The 18,681-nt window shown below is 43.6% G+C and overlaps 1 protein-coding gene across 1 annotated transcript; it reads left to right on the top strand.

Moving 5' to 3' along the window:
* Window positions 1–937: 937 nt before the first annotated feature.
* On the top strand, window positions 938–18,093 carry fam20a (FAM20A golgi associated secretory pathway pseudokinase). The gene is made up of 12 exons (XM_066665856.1): window positions 938–1,044; window positions 1,206–2,438; window positions 6,180–6,373; window positions 7,387–7,437; window positions 11,035–11,113; window positions 11,189–11,281; window positions 14,725–14,840; window positions 15,621–15,801; window positions 15,927–16,036; window positions 16,426–16,507; window positions 16,598–16,657; window positions 17,452–18,093. Exons 2-12 carry the CDS (start codon window positions 2,095–2,097, stop codon window positions 17,720–17,722), a joined length of 1,581 nt encoding a protein of 526 aa, XP_066521953.1. The 5' UTR covers window positions 938–1,044; window positions 1,206–2,094; the 3' UTR covers window positions 17,723–18,093.
* Window positions 18,094–18,681: the final 588 nt, after the last annotated feature.

Below are 18,681 nucleotides of genomic sequence, written 5' to 3'. Positions count from 1 at the left end.
GTGTCTACGTGGGTTTCCTCCGGGTGACTGTCTGTTAGGAGTGTGGTGTGTTCTCCCTGTGTCTACGTGGGTTTCCTCCAGGTGACTGTCTGCGAGGAGTGTGGTGTTTTCTCCCTCTGTCTGCGTGGGTTTCCTCTGGGTGACTGTCTGTGAGGAGTGTGATGTGTTCTCCCTGTGTCTGCGTGGGTTTCCTCCGGGTGACTGTCTGTGAGGAGTGTGGTGTGTTTTCCCTGTGTCTGCGTGGGTTTCCTCCGGGTGACTGTCTGTGAGGAGTGTGATGTGTTCTCCCTGTGTCTGCGTGGGTTTCCTCCGGGTGCTCTGGTTTCCTCCCCCACTCCAAAAACACATAATGGTGTGTGTAAGTGAATGTGTGAGTGTGTCGCCCTATGACGGTCTAGTGCCCCCTCCAGGGTGTGTTTCAGCCTTGCGCCTAGTGATTCTGGGTAGGCTCCGGACCCACAGCAGCCTTGAACTGGATAAGGGTTACGGACAATCACTGGGTACAAGGCAGGAACATACTTCACAGGGCAAAACACACTCACACACTCACACATTCACTCACACATTCACTTACACACACCATCATGTGTTTGTGATCATGATTGGACAATTTTGAGTCTCCAATCCACCTAATAACGTGTGTTTTTGGAGCATGGGAGGAAACCCACGCAGACACAGGGAGAACACACCATATGTATGTATATATATATATATATATATATAATGTGTGTGTGTGTGTGTGTGTATGTGATTGAATACATATAACTTGTAAGAGTTAATGATATATATATATGCCAAAAATGCACAAAAACAAGCAAAGGTCTACTTCCAAACAAGTATCAGATGTTCAAACATATCACAGCAGGATTTGTACTGATGCAGTGTGGGAAATTCCTGCTGTATTTCCTGTCCCATCCAGCTCTTCAACATTCCGCAGCCAGGCCACATGCAAAATTTCAGCTGTTCCCCTCTTCAGGCAAAACGCAAATATAAAAAATAGAGCGCTGCCACATTCCCTGTCATTTCTGCGAATGAAAACACAAGGTAGGAGCTCTCGACTTGTTTATGTCGACTCTTGAGAGATTGTGGGTCCTCCCTCCCTCTCTCTCTCTCTCTCTCTCTCTCTCTCTATCTCTCTCTCTCTGTCACTCTCACTCCCTCTCTCTGTGAGCATGTGTATTTGACCAGAGGCTGTTCCTTCATAGGAAGGAGGAAGGTGCAGCTGGAGATGTGCCCAGAAGCGAGAGGAGTGTATATATCCAGCCGAGAGAGGAGAGAGACGGAGACAGGGAGAGAACGAAGGCATACAAAGACTCAAAGACTCACTCCACCTCAGTTCACAGCTACAGGGGGAGCAGATCCACCGAAGAAAACACCTCAATTCCAAACTGGAAACACGTACCAATGAGAAGATCCCAGCCTAGTGCACTGCCTACCATCCAAGACCCTCGAAAATCATCAACAGGTGCAATCAGACCAGCCTGAACCTGGCTTCATTCACAGAGGATCCTGAGCGTGGTAGGCGGAGCTCCTGAGATCATCTAGGCTCAGCAAAAAGTGGGATCTGATCCTCTTGAAATTGTCAGAGCTCACAGAAGAACCCAGACTAGGGATTGCCTTTGTTTTCAGAAAATCCCAACCTGAAGATCCAGACAATCCAGAGATTGTCTTCAAGAGAACCCAGCGAGTGGATGACCTACCTTCTTAGACCAGCTCCAGAAGAGAAGAGCCCTGTAAGGTGGAGGGAGATTGTAAGACAAGTAGAGCAAGGCACGGACTCCAATAATGACCTTCACTCACAGAAGAACCCATGATTATGGATTTTCTACTTTCTAAGAAGTGGGGGGAAACATCAAACAGAGAGTGACGTCATCAACACAAGCGGTGTCTTGGTGTAAACCATATCTAGATCATGAGAAGAACCTCTTTGCTCAGGAACAAGTGCAAGTCTGACTTCTCAAGTGAAAAGATGCTCCGTTCCTGTGGTGTATATTTATTTATTGTGCATCATGGGTGTTTGAGACCACTGGGCCCCCTTTGAGGGTACTTTTACACCACCACAACAAACGCTGACAAGTCCAAAGATCTGCAGAAATGAGGAAGGACAGGTTCCTGCTGGCCGTCACCTTGACCACGGTCCTGGCAGCTGATGTGTATTTTGTCCTCTTTCCAAAGCTGAGAGCCTGGTATCACCTGCCCAGGATGAGCTGCACCTGCCTGGGGTTTAACATCAGCGCTGAGGGACGATTTTACAGGGGACAAATCTCTCAAAAATGGACCTTGACCACAAAAGTCCCAGAGCAGGCGTCCAAGCTGGAGAAGCTGTTTGCTCACCCCCTGTACAACATCCATCTCCCAGAGCTCACCCCGGATGAGAGGCTGCTGCAGGAGGACGAGCTGATGAGCTACTACAGGAGGAAAGTGACCCGCTGGGAGAGGTGAGTGCGCATCGTCGCTCTAATTTCTGAAGTGGTCACTTCAGGGTTAAAAGACTTCTGACCCTTACACCTTACACCTTTAACCAATGATGACGCCTAAACCATCATCATTGGATTTACACAGAATGTAATGGGCAGCAAAGTGGGTGGGTGACTGGGTGACTGGGTGAGTGTGTGAGTGAGTGTGTGGGTGACTGGGTGATTGTGTATGGCTGGATGAGCGTGTGAATGACTGGATGAGCGTGTGAGTGACTGGGTGAGTGTGTGAGTGACTGTGTGTGGGTGACTGGGTGAGTATGTGAGTGAGTGTGTGGGTGACTGGGTGAGTGTGTATGGCTGAATGAGTGTGTGAATGACTGGATGAGTGTGTGAGTGACTGGATGAGTGTGTGAGTGACTGGATGAGTGTGTGAGTGACTGCGAGTGAGTGGATGACTGTGTGAGTGTGTGGGTGACTGGGTGAGCGTGTGAGTGGCTGGATTGGCGTGTGAGTGACTGGGTGAGTGACTGGATGAGAGTGTGAGTGTGTGAGTGACTGGATGAGCATGTGAGTGACTGAGTGAGTGTGTGAGTGACTGTCCTGTCTTTCGACCACTGATTCTGGGTACACCCTGAACAAGATGAACTGCTTACAGGTGATGAATGAATGAATGAATGATGACTGGATGAAGTGTTTCTGTCACTCTTTCACCAGATTGTAAAGGCACTGGGATAAATGTGACAGAATAATGACTTCAGATCAAGCGCCAAGAGACGTGTGCAAATTAAAAATAAAAAGTAGCTTTAAACCAAACACAGAAGAAAAATGAACAAACTCCTTTACACTGTTTAGATTCTTCCACACAGTGAGAGGTAGCTCTCAGCCCCTCTCCACAGCCTCACACCTCTCATAGACGGAGTGGACAGGGCCGACTCTGCAGAGGCAGTACGTGTTTGACCCGTATTTCTGTGCTGTGTTATCACAAAGATAAGGGGAAAAAGAGGATTCAACATGTCAACAAGTCCAGGGTTAGTTTCCTTGTAAACCTTCAACGCTGAGTGTTTACACTCCCCCCAGTGACAATGTCCACTACGTCACTGGCCCTGAGCTCTATCTGGGGTGTGTTGACATTCCCAAGGTTGTTTAAGGCCTGACTGATATGAAACTGACACAGATTTAAAATTATATACATTACAATGACCAGCTGCACTTCATTCATTCAATCATTCATTCATTCATTCATATTCTAAAAACACATCCTGATCTGTGGATATAGAGCCTACCCAGGATTTCTGGGTGTAACTCAGGCTGGGCATCACAGAGACTCACAGCCAGTCACACACACACACACACACACACACACACACACACACACAGACAGACAGCCAGTCACACACACACACACACACACACCCTCACAGTCACCCAGTCACTCACACACACACACCCTCACAGTCACCCAGTAACTCACACACACACACAAACACACACAGTCACACACACAGTCTCACACACACACACACACACAGTCTCACAGTCACTCACTCACACACACACACACACACACACACACAGTCTCACAGTCACCCAGTCACTCACAATCTCTCACACACACTCACCTTGTCACACCTCTGCTCCTGTTCATTTAATGCTAGTTAGTTATTGATTACAATTAAATCTCTTGGGCCATCTGGTTGTGTGTGTGTGTGTGTGTGTGCTTGCGCACTGGGGTCGCTGACATCCACAAAGAAGCCAACTCTCAGTCAATGTCCCTTCTTTCCGTCAGCGGCGGATGTTCTCACAGCTGCTCCTCAGTCTGACGTGGCTCTGAAAATCTCGCTGAATTCTGAAAAAAGCTGGAACCTGGTGTCCGTAAGAGGATCATATCTCAGCCCGAGGCCGCTCAGATCGGGGAAATGTAAATAACCTCTATTTACTGATGAGGTTTGCAGCACTTCAGCAGATCTGTAGCTTCTCTGAGCACGTGCATATAACACAGCAGGAGCACAGAGCGTGAGCAGCGTGTTAGCGTTTCCCCTGCCCCCTGTGTAGAAACCCGTAAGAAAACACAGACAGGGATTTCTCTCTCTCTCTCTCTCTCTCTGCGTGCTGCCTGTCAGTGGGAGGTGTGATCACTCACCCCCAGCTGAGACCCAACTGAGGACAGCTGGCCATCTTGAACTTAAAGGAGCCATCTATCATTTTTATCATCAAAAAGTAGCAAATGGAATTTAGGAATGTGTTAATGTACTATTCATAATTATTATTTCATTTTATTACTACATTTACAGTTTGGTGTAGATCCCAGGGCCATGAATTTACTTATGTTTTCCATAGAGTGGGTCACCCACATGGGGGCAGCCATGATTAAAACTGATAATACTGAATATTGAAACATCCAGCCCACTACTGGCGATTTTCCTCTGCAGGGTTCTTACTCAACTCAGCCAGTCTTCTCTCCTCCTCCACCAGGTAAATCAGGTCCTGGTTCTGGAAGAGTGTTCTTGTTTAGTGGCTGTTCTCTCGTGGTTCAGAGTGAGCCGAGTAGGGACTAAACCGTAGCGTATAAACCTTGCCTGATTGTCCCGAGAGAGTCGTCACTCTACGCGACGCAACGCAGACGTCCAGCACCAACTCTCCATCTGTAAAATCTCCAGCTGCAGCAGAGATCGCGTTTGTTTTTATCCGACTCATGACGGCAGCTCGTAAAATTACACCGTGGTCTTTTGAAGAGGTTCAAACGCTCCTTGGTGGCCGACGAAATAATGCAGCGACAGCTGGACACTGCAACAAGGAAGGAAAAAATTCTAATGCTTCCATTGCGTGGCTTAAAGTGACGGCGCTCTCTGGACAAGGTTTACACGTCTTGGTTTAGTTCTTGGGAACTTGATAGGGCAGGTAATGAAAAGGAACCCGGTTCTAGGTACCAGAACCAACAAATTTATCTAACAGAAAAGCAGGAAAGCCAAGTCTAATCAAATAGTGTAGGGACCAGGTGGTGAAAAAGTGACCTTTTTTAAACCTTGAGAGTGTCCAGAAATAGAATAAAACTGGAGGAATTTGATTGCACAATTAAGAGGACCAAAATAAAAACTAAAGAAACGCATTCATCATTTTCTATATCTGGCTTTGTTGTACAACCTGTCTCTGGCCTGTGGTCTGTGGCTTCGCTGAGGTCAGCTTTACTGATTGCGAGGAGCTGTGGAAGGCAATAATCACCTTGTTAGGAGTCCGTCATCAATCAGTGCACTATTTACATGTGTGTCAGTGAAGGCCAAACCTCACCCTGAGCCTGTCACAATTTCCCTTTCCCCCTGTTCTTCAGCACTCAGGACCCCCACAGAGCAGGTGTGATGTGGTGGGGATCATTCTCAGCGCTGCAGTGACACTGACGTGGTGGTGGTGTGTTAGTGTGTGTTGTGCTGGTGCGAGTGGATCAGACACAGCAGTGCTGCTGGAGTTTTTAAACCCTGTGTCCACTCACTGTCCACTCTGTGAGACACTCCTCCCTTGTTGGTCCACCTTGTAGATGTAAAGTCAGAGACAGTAGCTCATCTGTCGCTGCACAGGACGATAACACTGCTGTGAGGATATGATGGTATTCAATTACATAAACATCAGTGAGGTCAGGAGCTGATGGGAATGATTATTCCTAGATCACAATCACCACTCCAACTTGTGCCAAAGTGGGCTCTGCACCCTCCTAGCCCATGCATGTTTTGGATAGTATAAACGTAGCAATGTGTGGTCTCTCATTTCCAGACAACAGAAGCTATACATCAACGCTGCAGCGGCATCCAACATCTCTGTCCCCGAGCAGATGGTGACATTTGACCCTGACGCTAGCTGGCTGAAATTCCACTTGGGGATTAACCGATATGCCCTTTACTCCAGAGATGACCACAACATCGACCTGTTACTGCAGGACATGCAGAGCGCAAACATCATTGGAGCAGGTTACTATTTACATGGTGTTACCCATTTTTAAACATGTACAATACCGTGCAACAGTCTTAGGCACCTGATCGTATTGATTTCTTAAATCACTAGCACATTTGATTTAAAAAATGGAGTATTGATTAACCTCTAAAACTAGGGTCTGGACAATAACTTAATAACACTGGACTGTCACCAGGAGAGATGTGGAAAGGGTTAAACTAGGGCTGGGCAATTAATCAAAAACTAATCGAAATCTACATTCATCGATTATTTTTATTCTATTATGTCCCCACTGTGTGTTAATGTACTGTCCCTTTAAAACCACGCTACCAAACTGTAGTCACGTGATTCTGCCCCCTATCTGCCACATGGAGGAGAACCTAAACGCAGAGGCCGACCGAGCGACTCAAGCAGCTTGTATACACAGCTGTGGTTCGAACGTGCTGTGTTTTGACTTTAATTAAGATGACACTGAACAAAAAGAAGTCAAATGTAAACACTGAGAGAGAACAATTTCAGCTAAAGCACAATCACATCCCAAATATAAACAGTGCTCAGAAAACAAGAGAGGAACAAGCTCCCAGCGACATTACAGAAATATCCCAGCTTTAACACTGGAGCATATTTACAGCACAAGCCTCGTCACTGAAATGTGAGGGTCATAAATACAAACACAAAATAATCGTTCATTAATCGTAATCATGGTAAAATGTACAAATAAACGCGATATTGATTTGCGCTCACATCGCCCGGCACTAGGTTAAACCGCCACATTCACACACACTATCACACTGACTGGAATAATGGGGTTGAATAATGGAGCTAAATGTAGGGGTTGGGACTCTCCAGCTTTAATCAGGGAAATGTTATTAAAAGTGTAATGTGAACATGTGAAGTGAGTGTGTATTTGGCTCAGTGTTTAAAGCACTATCTCCCGGACTAACTGTGTGGTTTTAAACAGTGGATGGCTGAAGTGTGACCTGATGTGCTCTGTCAGAGGAGTTAAAGTCTGATGCCTGATCTCTTTCAGATTATACTCAAGATGAAAAAGCCTTAAAGGGAATTTGTGACTGCACACAAGGTATGCTGTGATCAACATTGTCCTGTGTTCATTTTTACGTAAACAATCTTTTGACTTGGAAGAGAACAAAATCCATTATAGCTTTCATGTCTATTCGTCTATGCGTCTGTAGTATTTGAAGTTTAAAGTTCACATATATTTACATATATAAGATGTTTTATGTTCTATGTTTTGACATCTTCCCCACGTTGTAAGCATTAGATTTAATGGGTTTGAAGGAGTAATTCTACTTAAATTTGAAAAATCCTTTGCATAATTAATGCTGAGATGTACACAGTGTGAAAGAGGGAGAGTGGCTTGTTGGCGTGAAATGCTTCAGGATAAATTTACAATGGTGGTGAATGGAACCAGACGTTCTTCTCTAAAAGTTGCTCAGCTGATGTTTAGGAAGCTGTTTCTGCTAAAGATTTAACAAAGGTTTGGTCCAAAATCCATTCATGAAATGATCATACAGGGCATCATCATCATCCCTTATGAAGGTCTTTAGATGGGTGGAGGTCACTATGGAGGTGGAGAGTACACATGAAGATTAAACTTTTCACATCCAAACCCTGTGAATGAAATAGGTGCAGTTCTCCTTTAAGGTGAAGACTGGGGTCTGAAGTCTGACCAAAGAAATAAACAAATAAAAAATTCTCTTTAGGCAGCGGTGCAGAGTAAACAGCCACTGGGTTTCTACGAAATAATATTACAGCACTGTGCTCTTTTATAGCAGCTACTGCCTGAGCCACAGAAACCTTACAGCTACAAACAAATGGTTTGTAAAAGTCAATTACTCTGAAGTGAGGAGTTATTTAAGTTTGGAATCAGAGTCAGCCACATTTCCCCCAAAACCAAACAGGCCCCTTCACACAAGCTTCCAGTGGCTTCCTTTCTCCAGAAAAATTCCCCTTCATTTCCAGCGAATCTCTATCTTTTCTGTTCATCATTTAACCCCTGAAACCCTCTCTCTGTTCAGAGTTACTGATGTTGAAGTTATTTCCAAGAAACATGACACCATAACGCCTTAAAACACTTTCAAAGTGTACTGTTCACTCCCTGGTCCATATATGGAATCTAAGTTTGCCATTCTGTGTTTTTGTGATGTCACAAACTACAGCATATGTACATTCTGCCTGGACTAATTTTGAATGACGGCTCATCAGACAGAGATCAGCTATTCAAGCTTTAAAATGACTGTAGGCCTAAAACAGCTGCCTGTTAAATTCTAAGGTATTAAAAATGAAAAATTGTATGAAATAATATGCTAATATTTGGGCCCTGTATTGAAATAGTTAATGCTAAGGTGCTGGGACGCACTGACCCAGATATAAAGGACACGATGCTCAATACCAAACATTAAGCATTTCAACCAAGCATTGAAATCTCTGGAGTATGGAGCACCTAAGGTGCGATTGTGGTTATTTCTAATAAGGTGTATCCCTAAAATAATACATTGTGGCAATGAAATTATATATTGTGGACACAAAGTAATATTTGGAAGCCACAAAGTATATACTGAGTTCATGAAATAATACATTGAAACCACAAAATAATACATGGAGATAATGTATTATTTTGTGGGCTCAAAATATTCATTCATTCATTAACTGTAACCGCTTATCCAGTTCAGGGTTGCGGTGGGTCCAGAGCCTACCTTGAATCATTGGGCACAAGGCGGGAATTCACCCTGGTGGGAGCGCCAGTCCTTCACAGGGAAACACACACACTCACACATTCACTCACACACTCACACCTACGGACACTTTTGAGTCGCCAATCCACCTACCAACGTGTGTTTTTGGACTGTGGGAGGAAACCGGAGCACCCGGAGGAAACCCACGCGGACACGGGGAGAACACACCAACTCCTCACAGACAGTCACCTGGAGTGGGAAAAAACACCCACAACCTCTAGGTCCCTGAAGCTGTGTGACTGCAATACTACCTTCTGCGCCACCGTGCCGTGGCTCAAAATATTAAATTTTCAAATATATTATTTTGTGGACACAATATTTTTTTCAAAGGACTGGCACCCCTCCATAGTGTTTTCCTGCCTTGCGCCCAGTGATTCCCTACCGTGACCCTGAATTGAATAAGGGCTTACAAACAATGAATGAATGAATATATTATTTCCTGGCCACAAAATATGTTTTGTGGCCTCAATAATAACCTATTATTTTGTGTTTTTACCTTATTTATTTATTTATTTATTTATTTATTATTTTGTGGAAAGGTACCTTAGGGGCTCTGTACTGGAGTGATGGATAGTGTAACTCAATATAAATAGCTTTGTTATATTTTTGGACTGCTTTGTTGTGTTTCTTTTGTGTTTGGTGCAGTATCTTGACGTTTGGTGCTGATTCATGAGTCACCTCTTTTGGAGCAAGGAGGCAGTTGTAAACTATTAAAATGAGAAAGAAAGCGAGAGAGAAAAGCTAAAAGAAGGCTCCCACGCTGTGGTTTAGAGTTTAAAGCTGCGTTCCATGGCACTCCACAACCTCAGACAAAAGCACAGGAAACACCACCAGTTCAGCACAGGGCAAACCAAGCACCAGTTTTAAAAACACCCCATATAATTAAAATACTGCTGCCAAAAGCCTGCACTCTCTCCAAAACACAGCAGCATAAACCACTGGAACTCTTAATTCTCCCACTGTAAGATTAGCTCTGAGATGCGTTAGATAAGACTAAAGATAACAATACACATAGAAACTGGAATCATATATACATTTTTTTATTTACTTCAGTTCATTTATGTCATTTGGTAATCTTTGACAGATTGAAGGAATTTGTAGGCTAGAGCTATACCCTAAAAACCCGCTCTGCTAGCTCGAGCTGTTGTTCCAATTAGCTGCCTAGCTAGCTTACTGTTTAGCTTGTGTTAGCTGTAAAAGTGCTTTTGGAAGACTTTCTTTTCTTGAGAAATGTTAGCAGAAGGAGGGATCAGGTCTAATCAGGTTCTACAAGGTCTTTAAGATTTTGGTTAAAATGCTGCTTAATCTACACAGAGCTGCCTTTGTAGGGAGTAGGGAACAAGGCAGCTCATTATTTACTGAGACACACCCTATGAATCCTGAAATGAAGGGTACTCAACAGGAGTGTTTTCTTAAATGATGCTGCAACAGTCTTTACTTCACTGGGGAGGCTTTACACTTCTTGCCACAACATTGCTGTAAGGATTTGATGGCAGCTATTATGAGGCTATGATCCTTTGTTCAACCCTCACCTCGGGTTATTGTCTGTGAGGACTTCTGTGTTCTCCCTGTCACTGTATGAGTGTGTGAGTGAGTGGGTGATACTGTCTACAGTTGTGAGTGTGTGAAATCTGGCTCAGGGACCTGCACAGTCTGATCAGGACAAAGTAAAATAAAGGCAAAATGAAGTGCGGACACAGTAAATACTGAGATAAATGCTATTATATTTAGTTGTTGAGGGCTGTGTGTAATTTTCTGTGACCCAAGTTTAGTGCTTTTTCGCTGACACAGAAATGAACCCTTAACTTAATGCCTGTTTTGACTGGAAATGAAAGAACAGAGACAGTAAATGACAATGGTGTCATCTGTTTGGAAAATACCACAGTGTATGATGTAACACCAGATTTGTATCTCCTCGTCAGTGGTGAAGCCAAGTGGACATCATCTGAAGCTGGCCCTGAAGTTGCAAGACTTTGGGAAAGCCATGTTTAAACCAAAGAGGTAAGCCTGAATATAATAACACCATGTAGTGGACGTATAGGTGCATGCTGTAAACGTCTGTGCCTGTTCTTTCAGACAGGAGAGATACGAGGAGACACCTGAGGACTTATTTTATTTCGTTGATTTCCAGAGACACAATGCAGAGATTGCCTCGTTTCATCTGGACAGGTTCAGTGTTTTTTTTTTTTTCATATATAATTTGAGAATATCTTGGCTTTAAAGGAGCAGTCTGTCATTTTCTCACACAAAAAGTGGGGCAAACAATACATCAAAACCATAAATGTGATTAATAATTTTTACATTTGTTTTAAATCAAACAGCTTTGTTGTCCACGGATGTTTATGCTTCATAGAGGGGGTCCCCTTCATGGAGGTTTAGTGCAGAACTTCTGATACATTCCGGCCACTAGATGTCAATATAACAACCCAGTCTCACAGCGTGAAGAACTATCATTGGAAAAATGATCAATTGCTCCTTTATCAGCCACAATATTTTATGTGTTTAATATGCAATTGAGCTTCAAAACAGTCGATGATTGATTTACTACATGCTTTTAGCAATCACAGATGTCCTTTCAGTGTTTAGAGGAATAAGGGCATGCCAAAATAAGAGTTTGGTGAATATTCTCTGCAATATAGGAGGGTATAGCGCAAAAGGCCAGTGGGAACATCATAATTATGAACATAATTCAGCAGGTGCTGTGCCCAAAGAAGGGATTCTGAGTAAGGATACTCTGGGAAAAGGAAAAATTCCTTGTTACGGTGAAAACATAATCTTCTATTGAAATGTAATGAATTTTGACACATCTTTAAAATGTCTTCTGATCTTTGGTGGTGTCTCTGTGCTCTAACAAGTGGAAAAAAATATTTAATCAATTATATCATGTTTTAATTTCCCCATTCCACCACCTCCAGCTCCCACAAAGTTTTCAATTTAATTCCTTCTCTAAACAGACTGTTAAATGAATGATAAATCACTCCATTTGGGAGTAGTTTATGTTTGTACACGTTTTTCAGATATCACAACATTTACTGCAGAAGCCTAGAATACCACAAAGTGACCTTTACCCTCAGCATTGCTCAGACCTTGTGGCCAGTCTGTAAACATTCCTGTACACATTTCGGATTTCATTTCCAGCAGGACTTCTCACACAGGGCAGAGTTAGCAGTTAAAAAGAGGATTATTTCCAGCATGGTGGTTGAAGATAAACCTGTAGAGGTGGAAAGCTGACTCGTCGGATGCTGGCGACTGTCTCGGTGTCTGGAAATGAGCAGTTATTCAGAAGAGCCTCCTCTGTAATGAGTGCTTTTCCCTCTCGCTGTGTATTCTAGTCCTAAAGGTGTGCTGCGATAAACTTAGAACGAAGAGCTGTCAGACCACCCACACCACCGTTACAGCTCATCACTTGCCTTAAATTCAGGTTTTGCTTTCCACCTTAAGTGGGGTAATAGTAAGAGTTGCAAAAGTTCTGGCATTAATTAAAGGAACACTATGTGATATTTTTACCTCAAAATCACAGCTTAAGATAATTTTTATGCTCCACTGAGCTGAGAGAACAGAGCCTCTGTCTTTACTGCTCCGGGTTCAGCACTGCAGAAACTGCACTATGTCACTTTTGGAAAAGGGTTGTAGGGTAGGTCAGGGGGCCTTAGGGAGAGACCACGGGGTCAGATTTAATCAAACATCTTGGTCACACCCAGAAATACCCAGGGGTCTCTGATGACCTCAGAGAGGATTTGAAGGACAGTGCCCCCTGTTGGCCCCAGTAGCACCACCTCCAGCAGCCACCCAAGCGCATGTCTGCACTTCTGTTAACTTAAGAAATAAAAAAATTTGAGTGAATTTCTGCATGTTTCTGTAATGCAACAGCACGTAAGGTGGAATGGTGAATTAGTATAAGAGGCGAGCACATGGGAAACCACCTTTAGCCTTGTTGTAAAGCTACAATTAAACATAGATCATGTTTCCCAATGCTCTGTGGGGCTCTGCTGAGCACTAAACTGTTTGCACAACTTCTAAAGCGTGTTGAGACAAACAGCTTCAGTATTGCAGCACCAAAGCCTGTCTCTGAGGATCACGTAGTGCCAGGCTAGCGCTTTAATGAGACAGGCTCCACCGACGAGGCGTGATTAGACTTGAGACAGAGCTTTCATTATGAAAGCGCGAAATTACAGAGGAGGGAGTCACCTGCGGCCTGAGTCTCGCTAACAGTCAGCTTTAATGTGAAGCCTTGAGGGGAAAATGTCATGTGGCGTATAACTTCTTACTATCAGAATGTTTGTTTTAGTTTAACAACGTGGGCACATTTGCATCTCAGTTTTCATCGTCCTCTTCACCGAATTTTAAAGGGTTCATATCATGGAAAGCCAGCAGTTTCTCAGTTGTTACTACACACACTATTCAAGTTGCGATAAGTACCTTCCACATTCAGGAGCAGACCCCAATTTGTTGTTTTCTGTTTTATATTATTATAATATTTCTTTATTCCTTTTTTTTTTCCTCTGCTAACTCTTCTCACACTTCTTGAGATATGGACCCATTACAAATCCAAATTTTTCAGTTGAATTTGGATGACAGGACAATGTGTGTTTGTAAACAGTTCACTGATTGCACTTTCTTTGTAAAAACACATTGTTTACATATTTCCCCATAGGAATGAATGTGGTGCAAACGTTTGTGCTCCTTTTTATGTCATAATCATACAAATACACTAACAACACCCTAGCAACCACCTACCAACACCCTAGCAACCATCTGGGACCATAGCAACCACCCAGGATATAGAAAACGCGTTAGCAACACCCTAGCAGCCACCTGGGACCATATCAACCACCTAACAACAATCTAGCGACCACATGGGATCATAGCAACCACCTGGGAATATAGCGAATGAGCTGGCAACACCCTAGCAACCACCTGGGACCACAGCAGTAATTAGTAACAATCTGAGACCATATCAACCAGATAGCAACACCCAAGCAACCACCAGGGGCACCTTAGCAGCTATGTGAATTACCATAACAATTGCCCTAGCAACAACGTAGTATAACTTTGCCTTCATCTGCAATGCCATAGACACCTCTTAGCAACACCTTAGCAACCACTTGGGGAACATTAGGAACCATTTGAAATATTATGGACACTGTCCTAGCAATCACAAAGCACACCTAAGCAACTGCCTTAAATACCATAGCAACCACGCAGTAAATTCACCAGTGTTAAATCAACACTATTAGTGTTAACACAGCGAGTGCTAAATCATTACACTGACAGTGTTAATTTAACATGGGTGAATTTACTGTGCATCCTGGCAACCACCTGAAATACTACGTACTTGAAATATTACATACCTGAAATACAACCACCTAGTCACTGACAGAATTATCAAAACAACTGACCTAGAAACCATCTTGGAAACCTTAGAAATTCACCTTTAAACACTATAGCAGCATCAGTGCACGTACACACACACACACACACACATTTTGGTCCCTTAAACTAGAGGAAAGCCCTCATTATTGTAGGATGTCAACACTTTTGTGGATGTATACTGCACAATTTTCACTATTACTTTGTCTTTCATTGAAATATTGCTGTGTGAATGTCCTCAGGGTGCTGGATTTCCGGAGAGTTCCTCCTGTGGTTGGACGCTTCATTAATGTAACGGGAGACATCTTGCACATCACACACAGCGATGACCTCCGCAGCGTTTTCTTCACCTCTCCGGGTAAACTCTCACCTGCTCAAGTGTCTGTAAAAACGATTAAACAGTTGAGTGTCGCTGTCACAGAGCCTCAGGGTCCTAGGGTTGTGGGTTGGAGCCCCGCTCTGGGTCACTGTCTGTGAGTTCTCCCTGTGTCTGTGCGGGTGTTCTCCCATGGTCCAAAGCACACGTTGGTAGGTGGATTGGCGACTCTAAAGTGTCTCTACGTGTGAAGGTGTGAGTGTGTGTTACCCTGTAGTGGACTGGCGCCCCCTGCAGGTTGTGTCTCTGACTTGCACCCAGTGATTCCAGGTCAGCTCTGGACCTACCGCCGCCCGAAACTGGAGAAGGGCTACAGACAATGAATGAATGTCCAGTGAAAAACATGTAACTAACAAAAAGCACAATGTCTTAACTTTCAGTGGAAGTTAATGTAAAAAGACTTTATTTTAAAATAATTTTCAAGCATTTCTATTGGTTCTTTCGTTATGAAATTTTCATACAGTGTTATTGACAGCTGCTTTGTTCAAATGATGTAAAATAAAATTTCTCAAAAATTGGAAATACATGTTTTTCATTGGACTGTGATGATGTATATTAATCATGATTTAACTCTAGATTTCTAATCTCTTGTGCTTTCTCAGACTTTCCCCGTCCTTAAATGTACTCTCCTCAGAAATAACTTGTACTTCATGTTTGTGACTGAAATGAAATAAAGGAAGGGTGTTCTCTGAGTGCTGTAGGTGGTGATTGTCGGCGTAGGTGAATAAATCATATGTCTGCGCTGCTTTGTCTCTTGGGCAGCGAACAACACCTGCTTCTTCGCCAAGTGTTTGTACATGTGTAAGACGGAGTACGCAGTGTGTGGACACCCAGATCTGCTGGAGGGGTCCATGTCTGCCTACTTACCTGGTCTGAGCATCGCTCCCCGGATCTCTATCCCAAACCCCTGGATTCGCTCCTACACCTTCGCCGGGAAAGAGGAGTACGCACTTCATAAACATACCCTGTGTCCCTGAGCAAGTTCAGCAGCTCCCACAAACTCTGGATTTTATTTTGTGTTCACCTGTAAGACCCTCTTTGACTCCTGTCGTTATTTCCCTCCTGCAGGTGGGAAGTGAATCCCTCGTACTGCAACATGATCAAGAGACTCTATCCCTACAGCTCCGGGAACAGACTTCTCAACATCGTTGACATGGCAATATTCGACTTCCTCACAGGTTTGAGATCACGTTTGTGACTCTGTATTCTCGTGGCTAAATCTCTAAAAGCTCTGGATTTTAGCCATTTTACCTCTGTTCTCTTCTCTGTTCTTGCTTTTGCCATTTTAATTTACTCAGTGCTTTTATTTTTTGTTTCATCTGTTGTGTCACATATCGGGTGAATCCCAATTCTTATCATATCCCAATCATATATAATAACCGGTTTGAAGTTTGACTCTAAAATATCTCAGTTGTTAAGGCCATAACAATTCACCCTACCCCTTTATCCCAATAAAAGCACACCCCCCACCCCTAGGCAAACAGAGAGTGTGAGGAGTGAAATAGGATGGACCCGTATTGTACAGTCTACAACTTTTCAGTCCTCACTCTTTGCTTTTCCATCTCAGGAAACATGGACAGACACCACTATGAAATCTTCACCAGGTTTGGAGACGAAGGCTTTCTGCTGCACCTGGATAACGCCAGAGGGTTCATGCTTTTCTGTTTTCATAACATTTCTATTTGTGGTTTAATCGCTAATATTCTGCTTAGGGAAAACCCATGTGTCTTTGTGTTCAGATTTGGGAGGCACTCCCATGACGAGATGTCCATTCTGGCGCCACTGACCCAGTGCTGCATGTAAGGATTCCCTTATTTCACACTGTCCATCTTCACAGAGATTCAGAGAGAGTTGGAGTATTCGGCCAAGGAGTCATTCTGATTTGGGAATATAGGGCCCTAGGAATAAAGGACCTAGGGGATAGAACTAAGGGCTTATAGGATCCAGGGCATATGAGACCTTACAAATGTAGGACAATACGGCTCTTGAGGACAAATGTGCCTAAGAATATAGGGCTCGGGAAATATACAACTTAAGTAAAATAGGACCCTAAAAAATGGGAACCTGGGAAGGTATGGGTCAGGAAAATTAGGACCCTAGGAAAAAGAAACCCAAGTATAATAGGACAGTAGAATACAGGGAATTTAGGACCCTGGGAATATAGGGCTCTTGGAATATAGGGCCATGGGAATTTAGGACCCTGGAAATATAGAACCCTGGGAATATAGGGCCATGGGAATATAGGACCCTGGGAATATAGGACCCTGGGAATATATGACCATGGGTATTTTGGACCCTGGGAATAAAGGACCATGGGAATTTAAGGCCATGGGAATATAGGACCATGGGTATTTAGGACCCTGGTAATATACGACCATGGGAATTTAGGACCCTGGGAATATAGGACCATGGGAATATAGGACCCTGGGAATATAGGACCATGGGTATTTAGGACCCTGGGAATATAGGACCCTGGGAATATAGGACCCTGGGAATATCTCTCTCACAGTGGGCAAATAAAGAGCCCTACAAGCACAGTTTTCATTAACTCTCAGATGCTCTTACACACCTGACATTTCTCATCCTTCCCCAGTATCAAGCGCTCCACGCTCCTGAGGCTGCGGTTGCTGTCTCGCCCCAAATACCAGCTCAGTGACGTGATGAGGGAGTCTTTGGGTCGCGATCCTCTACGGCCCGTCCTGACAGAACCACACCTGCAGGCTCTGGACCGGCGTCTGGAGCGCATCCTCAGGGCTGTTAGCCGCTGTGTGAAGAAGCTCGGCGAGGCCCAGGTGGTGGTGGTGGACTTTATGGATTCTGGAGCAGCGACAGAAGGAGGACTGAGGGAAAAGGGAGGTGTATGAGAGAAGGAGGAGAAAAGAGAAGAAGGATGGAGCTGAAGGATTGGAGGGAATACGCTGGAGAAGCTGGTTCTCTCCCACAGTCTCCTTATTTTTTTTTGTTTTGGCAATAACACAGTTGGAGGAGAACACTAAGCAAGCAGGTTTGTTATGTCAGGTGACAGACGCATGTGATGTGCAGGAAGAGGGCCATCCTACACTCCCCCGCAGAGAGAGAAAGAGAGAAAGGTCTGATGCTCTCCTGGACTATCATTTATGGATGGCTGTGGCATCACTTTGGATCAAACTCAAACGAACAGATGCTAAACCCTGAGTCTTAGGGAACGCTCTCCACGTTCTTGATTCTGTATAGAAAAATAAATACAGAAAGAACCACAGCGTAAATACTTCTTTGCTTGGCTGTTGTTTGTTGTAATTTTTAAAAACAAATATTTTCCTCTAATATTATTAGTTTAAGAATCTAATTTTCATTGTTCTTTGCCTGGTTTTAATGGAAAACCTGTAAATGGTTCTTTAAAAAGGTTAATATATTTAAATATATACATATAAGGTTCTATACAGAACCACAAAATGTTCCACTACTGATAAATGCCAAATAACCTAATTTTCAATATTATATAGAATACAGTTTTATTCAAAATTATATCTCTAGCTACATGCTTCAAAAAAGGGGTTCTTTAAAGGAAACATCTATGTTTGTGGGTAATCGCAGTACTCTCTGGTTGTTTACATTCCAAAGCGGAGCATCTTTTAAGATGGAACGGTGTATTTCAGGAGATAAATGACTGTATCTTGTTGGTGTGGTGGAAGTGTAAATTGTCTGTAAGTGTTAATTCACTGTTTGAATCCCCACAGAAACTCATGTAACTCAAACTGTTTCGTTTTGTAGCACTGTCGCTAATGCAGTTAGCCGTCTCCTGAGTTTGGAGACATTTCCACCTTAAGTGTTCTGAGACATCAAA

Source organism: Hoplias malabaricus, chromosome 3 (assembly GCF_029633855.1).
Source record: "Hoplias malabaricus isolate fHopMal1 chromosome 3, fHopMal1.hap1, whole genome shotgun sequence".
NCBI lineage: Eukaryota > Metazoa > Chordata > Actinopteri > Characiformes > Erythrinidae > Hoplias > Hoplias malabaricus.
This window is presented reverse-complemented; position numbering and strand designations above follow the sequence as displayed.